Source organism: Mastigoproctus giganteus, chromosome 2 (assembly GCF_048544385.1).
Source record: "Mastigoproctus giganteus isolate SK-2022 chromosome 2, ASM4854438v1, whole genome shotgun sequence".
Taxonomy (NCBI): Eukaryota; Metazoa; Arthropoda; class Arachnida; order Uropygi; family Thelyphonidae; genus Mastigoproctus; species Mastigoproctus giganteus.
In genome coordinates, this window is record NC_143576.1 from 226,950,209 (window position 1) to 226,966,026 (window position 15,818).

General features: G+C 35.0%; 1 protein-coding gene across 3 annotated transcripts in view; it reads right to left on the minus strand.

Moving 5' to 3' along the window:
- Positions 1-15,818, minus strand: part of LOC150090203 (uncharacterized) — a 41,752-nt gene that overhangs the window by 20,430 nt on the left and 5,504 nt on the right. For all 3 annotated transcript variants that reach the window (XM_090369013.1, XM_090369014.1, XM_090369015.1), the window contains exons 3-5: positions 12,366-12,458; positions 8,210-8,348; positions 129-169 (exon numbers count right to left, since the gene is read on the minus strand). In XM_090369013.1, the coding sequence (XP_090225139.1) occupies positions 129-169; positions 8,210-8,348; positions 12,366-12,458 (273 nt within the window). The remainder of the gene's footprint in view (positions 1-128; positions 170-8,209; positions 8,349-12,365; positions 12,459-15,818) is intronic.

Genomic DNA, 15,818 nt, shown 5'->3' on the forward strand with positions numbered 1-15,818 from the left:
AGCACAGAAGTTATTTTATATTCAAACTGTAAAATAATGTGATGTGATGAAAGGAAATATAAAGATATCAAACTGATTTAAAATAATGTAATTAAATGAAAGGAAATATAAAGATATCAAATACTTACTGCTCTTAATCCAGTAACACTAGACACATTTACAATATTTCCTGAAAGATAATACAAAATAATCATTATTAAGTTATTTGCTCTGCATGCATATTAGCTTAATTCTAACACAAGCATTTAAATTTAAAACTCTAAAATAAAATTTATAATGTTGATAATAATAATAATAAAATTCTGTTTATATTAGCAGAGCCACTGTAACCAGAGGAGTTAACAACTATGTTGCAACTGTTTTATCACAGCTGGTTTACCAGAACAAACAATTAACATGAGATATTTTTTCAGCTGTCCATATGACTTATCTGCATCTCTGAAGGTCATATTTTTTGGAGATGTATCACTTGAGGCAAGGGATCTGCTATGTAGTAAAGTGAATATCAGTTAAGCATGATTACAAATTACCTTAAGGTTAGTAACATGTTCTTCATCCTAAAAGTTCATTTTTGTATTATATTAATGGCAAAATATGTCAAATTTTATGGGAATAATCAGGAAAACATATTCAACTATGCTTTACGTACATATTGGAATAATCTTAAGACGTGCATGTTTTGGTCAGATTATTCCAATATGTACATAAAGCATAGTTTCTGTTGGTCAAAATTGCTGTCTGGCCAACAGAAAAGTTGGTCAGACAGCAGTTTAATCAGGCAGTATCTAAAAATAATATTATTTTAGACAGTTTGAGGTAATAATAACCTTACCAAGGATTAGAATACGGAAGTGATCTGCTGTATAATACAATAAGAATCAGCTTAGAATTATAAAAATTACCTTAGGATTAAGTAACATGTTTTTAGTTTCTCAAGTTCATTTTTGTATATATTACTGGGAAAATATAAATCAAATTTTACAGGCATAATCAGGAACCAATGTTCAACCATGCCTTACATGAATATTGAAATCATGTCCTGGACATGCACATATGCAATGAATGATACAACAAAAAGTTGATCAGATAGTAAAACACAAAAACGTTCTGCGGTCAGCATAACACAGATAAGTTGGACGATCTCAAAACATGCATAGTTTTGTCAGCATACATAAACCCAAGACTACAGCAAGCCCTCCAAACTAACTTTTGTTACATGGAATTAAAATTTTCAATACATCCTAATATAATGAAATGCTTCAAAACTAGCCCTGTATACAGCACCTTAATTCTTACAGAGATGAGTTTGCTGCATGTGCAAGGAACAATTATAATGAATTTTTGTAATGGTAGGCTCTGTGAAATGCTATTTTCTGATTTTGAATTTTGTAAAAATTAAAACATACACAATGCTTTAAAATATTAATATGTTCTCATTTTGAACACCAGAGTAAAATTATTGTCAAAAATAAAATCAGAATAAAAAAAAAGTAAATAAAACCTATCACTATTTTTTGATGCAAGAATATCCGTTAACATCTGCTTATATATTAATTGATTCAGTTTCATTGAATTCTGGATCTAAATTCCATAGAATTTTTTCAGTTTCTGTGGAATTCAGATGTGGAAATTCTTCAATTCTGGGTAAGCTTAAATTAAACAACCAAAATCAACAGACATGATCTTCTCTTCTGATTTTCAAAGCTAAATTCTGCTGCTATCTATTATAAACTATATCTACAATTTGATGGAAACACGGATAACAGATCACAGTACATAATAGAAAAAAATTTTAAGACAATTCATATATTAAAAAAATTATTAGTATTAGTAGTAGCAAATGATGCAAAAAAGTAAGCTTATACAGCATAAACCCAAAAAATATATATATATTCCATTTCACCTATCCACCTACTCCAATAATTTGTCTAGGTCTTCTTTGAATTTATCCAAGCTATCCACTTCCATAATGACACGACACATGGAAGTTTTTTTCAGAAATCAACCACCTGTTTGCTAAAGGCAAACTACCATACACCTATTTTGCAACCATTCTGCCTCAATTTGAATTTATGCACCCTCATGTTTGTACCCTGAGCAAGAGAAAGAATTCCATCCCACTAAGAGCCTTCTCAATCCATTCAAAGCCTTAAACACCTAAATCAGATCACCTCACAAGTGCCTGGCCTCCAGAAGCTGCAATTTACAGAACTGAAGCCTTTCTTTAGAACACCCTTTTGTTCCCCTCACCAATCTTGTTGTCCTTCTCTGTACCCATTTATTGCCTTTTACAATGGAACAATCACCTCCTTATCCCTGCTAGCAAAATTTCTGTATATAATTGACAAAACCCCATGAGCTGTCCTGGCAGCCTGTCAGCACTGATTACAAAACTTTATATCTTACTGCACAATTACTCCCAGGTCTTTTTCATTTTCCACTAACCTGATTATACTCTGGTGTTCAAAATAAGAACATATTAATATTTTAAAGCATTGTGTATGTTTTAATTTTTACAAAGTTGGTATGTTACTCTGGGATTACTGCTACCCATATGCAGTACCTTGCATTAGTCAATGTTAAACTTCAATTGCCATTTCTAAGCCAATATGCCAAATTTACCCTGATAACTGTCATTAACCATCCTGCCAACCTTTGTCTCATCTGCAAACTTAAATTTAAGCCTAATCAATATCATTGATAAATTTAAGCCTTCATCAATATCATTGAAAAATACAGAAAACAACAATGGGCCTAACATTGAACCCGGAGGATTCCACTAATAATATTAGTCCATGAAGAGTAGTGTCCATTGATTACCATTCTCTGTCTTCTCCCACTCCACTATCCCTTTATCCAGAGTAACAACTTGTCCTTGATGCCACACTGCTATAATTTGTACAGCAGTCTTTTATGTGCAACAGTATCGAAAACTTTCTGAAATCCAAGTATCTGATATCAAAATTATTTTTTGCATCCAATTCCTTTGTTACTGCATCATAGTATCCAATAAAAATTGGTAAGACATGATTTCTTCTCACCAAGCCTATGTTGTGACTGAAATATAGCTGCACTCCTATCTAGATGATCCTGTATTACTTCTTTCACCAGTAACTCCATAATTATCCCTGGAACAGAAGTTAAACTAACAGGTCTGTAATTATTCATGTCACCCTTCGATCTCCCTTTATGAATTTGAAATACATTTGCACATCTCCAGTCCTCGGGAACTTGCCATGAATCCAAGTATGCTCTCATAATTATGGCTAAGGGTTTGCTTACCTCTTTTGCTGCCTCCCATAATATAAGTGGATAGATCCCATCCACCCCTTCCTTTCATATGCTTAACTTCAACAATTTCTCTTCCACTTTCCTTTCAGTTATTACAAAATCATTTAGCTCCCTGTTAGAGGCAATCAGGGAGCTAAATGATGTTAGAGCCTGATGAACTTCTGGCATCCATTTCCCTAAAGAATTCCTCACATGTGAATATAAATGCAAGACACTTATTGAGTTTGTCTGCAACCTGAGCAGGATCATCAATGGTTAAAGAATTGATATCAAGTGGACCAATTCGATCCATCCGCTTCTTTCTGTTGTTTACATAAGTAAAGAAGTCTTTGCTGTTTTTCTTTGCATCCTTTACCAAAAAATTCTTGTAATCTGCCTTGGCTTGCCTAACCTCCTTTGATTGAAGACTAGTTTATATCTTCCACAGGCTTCTGTATCACCTAAAAATTTATATGCATCCCATACACTTTTCTTCTCTGCCATCAAATCCCAGGGGCTCATATCTGGTGAGTATGGGCTTGGCACACCCAGGGTCCTGAGCTGGATATCATCATTCTTCTCTTTCTTGGTGATCCCCTTCTATTTCTCTCTCTCTCTCTCTCTCTCTCTCTCTCTCTCTCTCTCTCTCTCTCTCTCTCTCTCTCTCTCTCTCTCTCTCTCTCAGGGTAATTCAGAATTATTTTTTTGCTTGGTGTAGCATAAGTCTCAGGCTTCCTTGCACCATATGGCTAATAATAATGTGTATGATTAGTTCATCTGACATCCATTTAGGTCTAAGCTTTGAACAGTATGTCTTAGTTGGCATGAAAAGCCTAGTAGCTTCTCTGATTATTTCCCTGAATGCTTTCCATTTAGAATTTATTGTTGATAACATCATTAGTTGGCTCCACCGCATGGAATTTAAAAACTGTCTGAGACCACTGTTGTCTCCTAAACGAAAGCAAAAACCCTTCCCTTTACCATTGTTGGTAGTTACAAATTTAAGTAAATCCCACATAAATACAATCTGATCCCTGACAACTAGAAGCTCTTTTATCTGCAGACTCTTAATGCATGAATAATCACTGCTGATAATCAGAATAATGCTTTCTTGTTGCCTCTCTAAAATGCTGCTATAGAAACAGTCATCCAATAAATTCATAAAAGTTTTGCTAGTGTGCAAGTGACCACTCCACAAGTTCCAGTCAATATCTGGAAAGTTAAAATCCAACATAATAAGACATTCTGATTTACTAGCCCACTTTATTTCTCTCTAAAGTTGTTCATTGTAATCATTACAGTCATTAGGCCTATAACACACTCAATGAACTTAAAAAAATAAAAAAAAAAACCTTAAAATGAACAACCAATTTCAACCGGTTGTTCATTAAGTTACTAAACTTTGAACAATCAATCAGTATGTGCTCGATACGATATAGACAGACATGATATAGACATTTTTAGAATCAGCATATCAATTTCCTTTAAGACCTACAACTTTTACTCTGGAGGTAAGATGATTTTTTTTTTTTTTTTTTTGAAGTGTATTGTTTGAAGCCACCTTCAAAACACAGATCTATGTACGTACTCCCCAGAGCCCATGCATGAAAAATATAGAACAAGGTACTGCTGAAAAGGTAATTCCAAGGTGCAATATAACTGAAGCAGCTTTTGCACCACAAAACTACAAACAACAACAAATGTTATTCCGACTAATCTATATTGTATATTATTTCTAATAAATTAATCTGTTTCATAGTTATCACTGCATGACAATTTAATATAATATAAACTGTAACTTGGTGTAAACGTCATTATTATGACCATAATTACAATGTAACATATATCTGTATTGTAGTTAATTACCATCAGGGGTAAAGGAAAGGGTTTTTGCTTCCGTAAAGGCGAGTACAGTGATCTCCGACAGTTTTTAAATTCTGTACAGTGGAATCAACTGATGATGTTACCAACAGTAAATTCTAAGTGGGAAGCACTCAAGGAATTAATCGTGGATGCTACTAAAAGTTTCATACCTATTAAGAAATATTGTTCAAGGTTTAGGCCTAAATGGTTGTCAAATGAACTAATGAGACTCGTAACAGAGAAGAAAAATGCATGAGATGCATACAAATTAACACGTGACACAGAAGCCTATGATAGCTACAAGTTGATCTGTAACCAAGTTACAAAGGAGGTTAGGCAGGTGAAGGCAGATTACGAGAAATTCTTGGCAAAAGATGCTAAGAAAAACAGCAAGGATTTCTTTACTTATATAAACTCTAAAAGGAAGGGGATGAATCTGATTGGTCCACTTGACATCGATGGTTCGACTGTTGATGATCCTGCTCAGATAACAAACAAACTGAATGAGTATTTTGCATCTACATTCACACGTGACGAATTATTAAGGTTTGAAAATGGCAGAAGGTTATCAAATTGTAGCAGGATACTTAATGATTTTGTAATAACTGAGAGCAAAGTGGAAGAGAAACTGTTGAAGTTAAACATAAGAAAAGCACCTGGGGTGGATGGGATCTATCCAGTTATATTAAAGGAGGCGGCAAAGCAACTAAGCAAACCTTTAGCCATAATTATGAGAGCATCCTTGGACTCAGGGGAGGTTCCCATGGACTGGAGATGTGCAAATGTATCCCCAATTCACAAAGGGGGATCGAAGGGTGACACGAGTAATTACAGACCAGTTAGTTTAACTTCTGTTCCTGGTAAAATAATGGAGTCGCTGGTTAAAGATGCATTGCAGGATCATCTAGACAAGACTGCAGCAATAATTCAGACACAGCATGGGTTTGTTAAGGGAAAGTCTTGTCTGACAAATTTGATAGGATATTATGATGTGGTTACAAAGGAACTGGATGCAAAAAATAATTTTGATATCATATATTTGGATTTCAGGAAAGCTTTTGATACTGTTGCGCATGGAAGACTATTGTACAAATTGGAGCAGAATGGTATTAAGGGTGAGTTGCTACAATGGATAAAAGGATGGTCAAGTGGGAGAAGACAGAGGGTGGTAATCAATGGGTGCTGCTCTTCTTGGACTAATGTTATTAGTGGAGTCCCACCGGGTTCGGTGTTAGGTCCACTGTTGTTTTGTATATTTATCAATGATATTGATGAAGGTATATCAGGCTTAGTGTCGAAGTTTGCAGATGATACAAAGGTTGGCAGGGTTGTTAATGACAGTAATGGCAGTGTGCTACTGCAACAGGATCTAGATAATTTGGGCAGATGGGCTAAGAAGTGGCAACTGAAGTTTAACCTTGACAAATGCAAAGTACTGCATATGGGTAGAAGTAACCCCAGAGAAACGTACCAACTGTGTGGTACTACACTTAAGGTGGTAGAAAATGAAAAAGACCTGGGAGTAATTGTGCAGGCAGATATGAAGTTTTCTGAGCAATGCAGACAGGCTGCCAGGGCAGGTCATGGGGTTTTGTCAATGATATATAGGAATTTTGCTAGCAGGGAAAAGGAGGTGATTATCCCTCTGTATAAGGCAATGGTCAGGCCATGCCTTGAGTACTGCGTACAGGTCTGGAGGCCTCATTTTAGGAAGGATGTAGATTTACTTGAGTGTGTACAGAGAAGGGCAACAAGATTGGTGAGGGGAATGAAGGGATCCTCTTATCAAGAGAGGCTTAAGTTCTGCAAATTGCAGTGGCTGGAGACTAGGCACCTGCGTGGTGATCTGATTGAGGTGTATAAGGCCTTGAATGGGTTCAGCACGCTGAATTCTGATGGGATCCTTCCACTTGTTCAGATTACGAACCTAAGGGGGCATTAATTCAAATTAAGAAAAGACAGATGTAGATTAGATGTGCGGAAATTTGCCTTTAGCCAGCGGGTGGTTAATTGCTGGAACAAACTTCCATCTGTCATTGTGGAAGTTGATAGGTTCAATAAATTTAAGGAGGAACTGGACAGGCATTTGGAGGGAATGGTGTGATTTTTTTTTTTTTTGGCTGATGCTGCATAAGCTCATACATTTGCTTTCTTGCATCACATGCCACTACTACTACTACTACTACTTTTTTTTTTTTTTTTTGGTAGTTGTTGGCGCATAGGCTTCTGTGGCCATAATGCACCTCCCAAGGGTTTTGCAGTACAATGATCCAAATCCGAGGCGGGAATCAAACCCTCGACCTTTGGGTTGCCAGGCAACTACTACTACTGTGACTATGGTAATTGTTGGAACCCAATTTTTTTTTCTTCTTCAAATTATACGTACTTCAGTTGCTAAAAAACCTCTTCTTGATTTTTGTTCATCTTTTACACATCATTGAAGACCAAGTCGTGAAAGGATTTGTTAGGATTTCCACAGATCAGTGACTTAGGCCATATTATGCTAATGTACATTATGCCTTTAGAAGTGTATGATCACAGACTGATTTGTAAGTTGTGCAAGCTGAAAAATCTGGACTAACTCATTGGGAACACCCTACTCCCTCTGCCAGAGATCAGCTAACTACAAGCCTGACTGAAGAGGCTTTTAAATTTTCTTCCAATTATGATGTGAAAAGTGGCAAACCAACTATACTGTCACTGAGGGTGATTCTGGAAAGCATCAACAAAAAGGCACTATATGCTTAGTTATCTCAATAAGTATATAATGCCCTTTTGCTAATGTTTTAGTGGTTTATAAAATTTATTTTATAATTTCTGTATTTAAAGAGCACAAAAATTTATGAAATGAAATAAAAAACACTAACAGCACATCCTTGATTTTTTTTAATTTATAATTTTTCAAAGAATTTCCTCCTCTACTCTCTAAAAAAACATTCTTAGGAATTCAGAATAGAATCTTATTAAAATATTACCAAAAATGTTCACTTAGTTTACTAATATGTGACTATTCTGTTTCTCTGTTTTAACTACTGTTGTTACTTACTTGATAATAGTTTTTTTTTTTTGTGATTACCTTTTGTTTTAACTAAATGTGGGATAGCTAGCTGCATCATATGAAACACAGAGCGAACATTAATATTCATCACTGCATCAAACTTTTCAAGAGGAGTATTCTCAGTTGTTCCATTGGCAATAATGCCAGCACTATTTACCTACAAAAATTTAAAATATAACAAGTTTCAATTGTTTGTGTTTTTGCTTCATTTTTATAGTGCTTAATATACAGGGTGAGTCAAAAGTTGTGCACCATGCAGTAAATTATTTTTATTGTGACAGATATTCAAAATGACCACCTCCAACTTGCAAACACTTGAATTCTTTGTGCGAATGATGCCTTCACAGATATCAATGTATCTTTTGTAATCTGAGAGCATTCTGAGATACTGCTTCCTTAAGTTCATCAATATTTCTTAAGCAGTTCTGGTAAACAGCAGACTCCAAATGATAATCTTAGTCATCCAAAGGTTGATTAATCAATTGGAGGCTGGTGTGGATTCTGCCTGTTAAATTCTTTGGCTACTGAACAGTATGTAACACATGGTACCGCACACATAAACAGTAAGCTCACTGTCAATCTTAGATAATTTGTCAGCTATTTTTTACCTCTAAAACAAAAAAAAATAAATATTAATTTGTAATATTTATAATGGTGCATGACTTTTGAATCACTCTGAATATATAAAGATAACACAATTAGACTCGTGATGGTCCTTCTTATTTTAGTAGATTAAAATTTATGGGAATGTGAGACAAATTCTCTATCCGCTCTGGAATTGTTAGTGAGTTTTTCCACTACAACAATCCTGCTAGAGGTAAACCCCCCCCCCACACACACACACACAAGAAAGGATGAAAACAGAAGTACAAGTCCTTCAACTTTTCATAATTTTGAAAAAAGCCAATATAGAAACTTCATTTTATAATTCTAAGTTATATGTTAATACTAATTCAACAAAATGAAGTCAAGTAAAGAATCAGTAAACATATATAGTTCAAACTACACATTTCTACATGGAGCTTGAAGGACATTCATACGCATAGCATGATGCACAAATTTATGTCCCTGTCACATGTATTATCTGAGGGGAGGAAGGATGCCATCAGTATTTAGCTTATTATTCCATTCAAAACCTAAACAACTCAATCAGGTCTCATAAGTTCCTAGTTTCTGGATGCTGCAATTTTCAGAAATGAAGCCCTTCTTGGTACAAGTACTGGTTTGTAACCCTCACTCATCCGGTTGCCTTCTCTGCTCTGTTCAAACAGATCAACCTCTTCCCAAAATGAGGCTTCCAGACCTGTGTGCAGTATTCAAGGCAATGGTTAGTCCACATCTTGAGTACTATATACAAGTCTGGAAGCCTCATTTTAGGAAGAGGTTGATCTGATGGAATGGGTGCAGAGAAGGCAATAAGATTAGTGAGGATTACAAAAGCGGTACTCTTACCATGAAAAGCTTCCGTTCTGAAAACTGCAGGGTCTGGAAACTAGGCAAGTGCAAGGAGTTATGACTGAGGTGTTTAAGGCTTTCAATGGATTGAATAAGTTAAATGCCAATACAAGGTACTGCACGTGGATAGCAATAATCCCAGGTTAATGTACCACCTGCAAGATACTACACTCAGGGTACTGGAAAATAAAAAAGATCAGGAGTATTTATTTTTTTTTTTTTTTTACGAAAACCCTAAACATGTATTAGAACCTATAATACTTAGTATCATGCATGGGCTGAAGGTTGAGGAGATGAAAGAAGATACTTATTGACATTAGACTTGAATTTCTGTAGATCTTAATTTTCAAAAAATACATATGAAGGAAGGTTGTTCCAGAAAACAAAAGTTGAATTGAATAAATGACAAAGAAGAAGGTTCAGCTGGACAGGTATTTCGGAAGAACGGAGGGGTGAAGTGGAAGGGTTTTTTTTGGCTGATGCTGCATAAGCTTGCTTTCTTGCATCATATGCCTCTACTAATGCTAATGCTAAAGAAAAGTTGGTTCTATGAGTTTGAAGTTGGACAGTAAAAGGAAGTTGATTAGTTGTGGCATGTGTTCAGACTGGTTTGTAAAAGAAAGAGAGTGGGAACATAGAAGCCAGTTCAAAAGAACAGTGCCTGTGGAAGTATCTACAGAAAAGGCATGCAGCAGAAACAGAACATCTATGCGACAGAGAGTGGAGAAACTCTCTTAAAGATGAATCATTAATTAATATAATCTAACTGCCCTCTTTTGAATGGAATCTAGAAGCCTGAGAGAGGTTTTGGGGGACACTGCCCCAGATGTGGGAACAATATTCCACGGTAGGCGGATTTGCGATTTGCACAGAGTGAAAACAGCTGTTTGGAAGAAAAGTAATGCTGAGAGCAAAAGAGAAAACCCAGTTTTTTAGATGAAGAGGAAGCAATATTTGTAATGTGCTTAGGTCAACAGAGATTAAAAGTCAGGGTAATCCCCCATTAAAGATATATGACCTTGCCTAGAAATCAGAGTGTCATCAAAGATAAGCATAGGAGCAAAAGAATCCTTTTTGTGATATATCTTTGCCCCACTGGAGAATTACTTGGAAATTAGCATTAAGGAATTAGTAGTGGATATTCGAAAAGTTGAAGCTGTTTGTGCAGGGCAAGGTTTCTCAAACTGAAAGGTGGAATGCAATGTGCTATCATCAGCAAAACTATGAATAGGATTTCTGGTCAATGGAAGAAGGCCATTAATATACAAGAGGAAAAGAGTGGCTGAAAGAACTTAACCTTGGGGAACACAAGCGTTAATAGAGAAATTAGAAGATAGAGAGCATCTACCATCACCCGCAGTGAGTGGTCAGAGAGAAAACTGGATACCCAATTACAAAAAAATAGTTGGCAAACCATAATAAGATGGAAGCTTATTTAGAAGATCTTTATGCCAAACATGATCAAAAGCCCTTGAAATATCAAAAGCAACTGCTTGAGTTTCATGAAACTTTTGCATTGAATTTGTCCATAGTTGGGTAATATAAGCTGAATATCACCAGTGGATCGACACTAATGGAATCCATACTGGCAATCGTTGATCAGATGAAGGTTTCAAGACAGTTTAAGAGTTGGCAGTTAATTGATTTCTCCATTACTTAATAAAGAGTAGAAGTAAGTGCAGTGGAACGATAATTGGATGGGAGAGATTTTTCACCTTTTTTAGGAACTGGCTGGATATGAGCAAATTTTCAAGCAGAAGGAAAAACACCTTTGAAATAAGAAAGTGAAAAAAGGCGACACACAACAGGAAAAGTTCAGGAGCACAGGTTTTGAGAACAAGTGGAGAAATACCATCAGGACCCAGAGCTTTCTTAGCATTAAGATTGTTCAAAATTTTTCTGACATCCTTTTGATGGAAGACCACAGGAGGCATTGAATGTTGTGTACTGGGAATGGTAGGAGGTGCTTTACCAAGATCATCAATACATGAGTTGGAAGAAAAGTAGGATGCTAGCAGGTCAGCTTTATCTTTGGATGAAGTTCCAATAAAACCATCTGGTCTTGACTGAGGTGGGAAAGAGATGGGCAAAAGTTGTGGCCAATAGCTTTGGCAAGAGACAAGAATACTCAACTACAATTTGGACAAGAAGCAAGTTTTCTATTCTTAGCCTGTTCAAAATCTAGTTTAGACTGATTAATAACTGCTTTACAATTGTTGCAGACTTTGGTGTAGGCAGAAAATGAAGCTGAAGATTTGGATACAAGCCAATTGCGATATGCAACATTATCTTGAAGGTGGAGTGTGGAATAAAGGATTCCCTACAAGAATAATTTCAATGAGATGATCTGAACAAACGTTGACATCAGAATATTTGAAATAGTAACGAGACAAAAGAAAAGAAGAAAGGAAATCTTGCAGACCATCCCATTTTGTATTCTTGTAATGCTGAGCAACACAAGGTTGACAATGGCCATGACAGAAATGCTTACAGGAAAAGGTAGTTGATTGTTGGAATAAACTTCCATCTGGTGTTGTGGAAGTGTAATTTGAATCAATTTAAGAGGAACTAGACAAAGACAAATTATTATAGGAAAAGGAAAGATAAGGTGAGGTAGTGTTTTTTTTTTTTTCTTTTTTTTTTGGCTGATGCTGTATATGATAGCTTTCTTACATCAGAAACTAATGCTCATATCTTCAAAACAAAATAAATAACTCACCAAAACATCTAATCTCCCATAATGATCAACAGTCTTCTCTATGACCATTTTTGCATCATCTTCCTTAGATAAATCACCAGGTACCAAGAAAACCTAATACAAAGCATTTCAACAATAAATAATTTTTATTATAAAATCTAATTTCTAAAATTTCAACTATATTAAAAGAATCTCCCACTCTCACCCCCAAAATTGGTTAAAATTGCATGAAAAAAATCTGATTTTATTTATTTTTTGAAATATTTTGTAATTACAGCAGATGCTCAATTATCTGAATGATTGGGAAATAAATTTTCCCAGATATTTGAAACCCCTGATAATCTTTAAAATGAAAGCAAAAATCTGTAACAAAAACATAAATTTATTTACATATACTGTTATTCATATTTATAAAAGTATACTACATCATGAGAAAATTTGACTTAAAATTTACTACATGTATATTATTTTTTGAAAAAGTAAAACGACAAAGTTTGCTTTTTTCCTTGGTTTGCCTTTTTATTCTATGGTATTATACAAATTTTTAAGCATCACCTTGTGAGCAAGAGCACTGTCTCCTTGTTGTTCCATATGACCAAGTACATGCTTTAGCACCTTTCTTCATGTTTATGAGATGAAGTATTTGTTCAATAGAAAGAACAATCTTTTTCCATTTTAACATGATGGATCAAATAGGCACAAATTAAAAAAAAAACTCAGATGAGAATATGATAGAGTTAACTGTACCTAATTAAGATCACACAACAAAGCTTCTTTAATATAAGTGGTGGGTTACTTATATTAAATAAGTTTTTGCCGTTTTATCTGATTTATGATAGTTACACAGTAACTAAAAATATTCCTACAAGCCCAAGAGAATTAACCATACAGTAATAAAACAGGATTACTAAAATATGACTACAGCAAACTAGAAGGCAAAAAGAGAAATTGGGAATGAAGTTTCAGAGAGATTTAAATGGAAAATTACATATATTTTTCTTGTTTCCTGAATTAGATGGGCACTTTTAACCTCTAAATAGCTGTTTATTTGTGGTCAGAAATTATATACAGAGGGAAATCAGACATTTCATGGTATGGTCCTACCACTTCATCAGTGATTGCCATTGTTTCTACTTCATCATTACATAGAACAGAATGGCCAAAGGTTAATATATGGTCTTACATAAGGCCATATATTAGTATTAGTAGTAGCAAATCTAAACAAGCTTTCATCTTATGGTTTGCCAACTGTTTTTTGTAATTGGTTATCCGGTTTTCTCTCTGATCGCTCACTGAGAGTGATGGTAGATGGCTTTCAGTCTTCTAACTTCTCCACTATTGCCGGTGTCCCCCAAGGTTCAGTTCTTTCCCCCACTCTTTTCCTAATGACCTTCTTCCATTGACTGGAAATCCTATCCATAGTTTTGCCGATGATAGCATACTGCATTCCACTTTCCATTTTGAGAAACCTTGCCTAGCTCAATCAGCTTCAACTTCTCGAAAATCTGCTACCAATTCCTTAAATGTCAATCTCCAGGTAATTCTCCACTGGGGCAAAGACAACTTCAATCCTTCTAAAACTCAGTCTTGTCTTATATCTCGCAAAAAGGATTCTTCTTCTGCTCCTATGCTTATGTTTGGTGACACTCCGATTTCTAGGCAAAATGATATATCTCTTTTGGGGATTACCCTAACTTCTAATCTCTCTTGGCACAAGCACATTACAAATATTGCTTCCTCTGCAGCTAAAAAACTTGGTTTTCTCTTTTGCTCTCGGGGTTACTTTTCTTCCAAACAGCTGTTTACTCTGTACAAATTGCAAATCCGTCCTACCATGGAATATTGTTCCCACATCTGGGGCGGTGCCCCCAAAACCTCTCTCAGGCTTCTTGATTCCGTTCAAAAGAGGACAGTTAGGTTAATTAATGATTCATCTCTAACAGAGTCTCTCTACTCACTGTCTCATAGACATACTGTTTCTGCTGTATGCCTCTTCTACGGATATTTCCATGGGCACTGTTCTTCTGAATTGGCTTCTATAATTTCCACTCTCTCTTTCAAAACAGCCCAAACATGTGCCACCACCAGCCAACATCCATTTACTGTCCAACTTAAAACTCACAGAACCAACTTTTCATCTTTCTCATTTATTCATTCAACTGCTGTTTTTTCTGGAACAACCTTCCTTCATACGTATTTCCTGAAAATTACAGTCTACAGAAGTTCAAGTCCAATGTCAACCAATAACTTCTTTTGTCTTCTCAACCTCCAACCCAAGCATGGTACTAAATACTTTAGGTTCTAATACATCTCGTGTTTGGGGTTTACATAAAAAAAAATGATGCATAAAAAAAAATAATTTTTACATCACAACTTTTAACAATTTAATTTCGTTTACATAGTGATTTTTATAGATGACAACTGGGGGAATGGGCGGTGCACCTCTTTTTCCTCCAAGCAGTCTTAAATCATTAATGTAGTTTAATCTTATAATTTTATTAATTATATTTTTAATGCCTTCACTTTTTCTACTTCTATAATCCCAATGTGAAAACAGATAAGTGAGGTGAGTACTGATAATTAAGCAATTGCTATACCAGTGGTTTTCAACCAGGGTGCCGCAACAACAATTCAGGTGTGCCACATAATTTGAGCTTAAGTTACTTAAACTTATTATTATTTTTTTTTTAAATTTATGTTTATTTCATTATAAAAAGGTGTACAGTATCTTTTTAATTTGGTAGTGATCTATAATTGATGTTTACTTAGTACCTCTATATAAAGAATAAAATTATTATGTACTGTATATATATAATTTGTATTATGAAATGTAATTTTTATAATTATATTATTGTAATAACTATCATATCACACACACACACACACACATACAAAAAAAAAAAAAATAAATGACTTAGGGGTGCCATTATTAAAAAAAAGGTTGAAAACCACTGTGCTATACTATTCATTGAGTATTAACACAACATGGTACTTTAAAAATTACTATAAAAATCTTTCACTGATAATAATAACTTTACCAAGAGTCAAAAAACAGAGGCAATCTGCTGTATAATACATTAAGCATCAACTAGCATTATTACAAATTATCTTAAGATTAAGTAAAATGTTTTTAGTTTCTTAAAGCTCATTTTTGTATATGCAGGCAACCCCCCCCCCCGTATAACACGGTACTTCTACAACACGATTGATAAATTGAGGCAATCCTCACATAACACGGTATTTATGTAACACAGTTTCGCTCTAACATGGTTAGAGAATTTCGGTAAACCTCGCATAACACTTTGATCTTAGCCAAAAGACCGAGAAGCGATTAAACCTCGCATAACAGGGTATTTTTGAGATTTTGTGCAGGGGAAACCCTACTACTCTGTTGAATGTAATTTTTCAACATTTCCAACATTTCTTTTTGAATCACCGCTGTTGGCTGAGTGAAAAAAAATTATTGAGAAATCC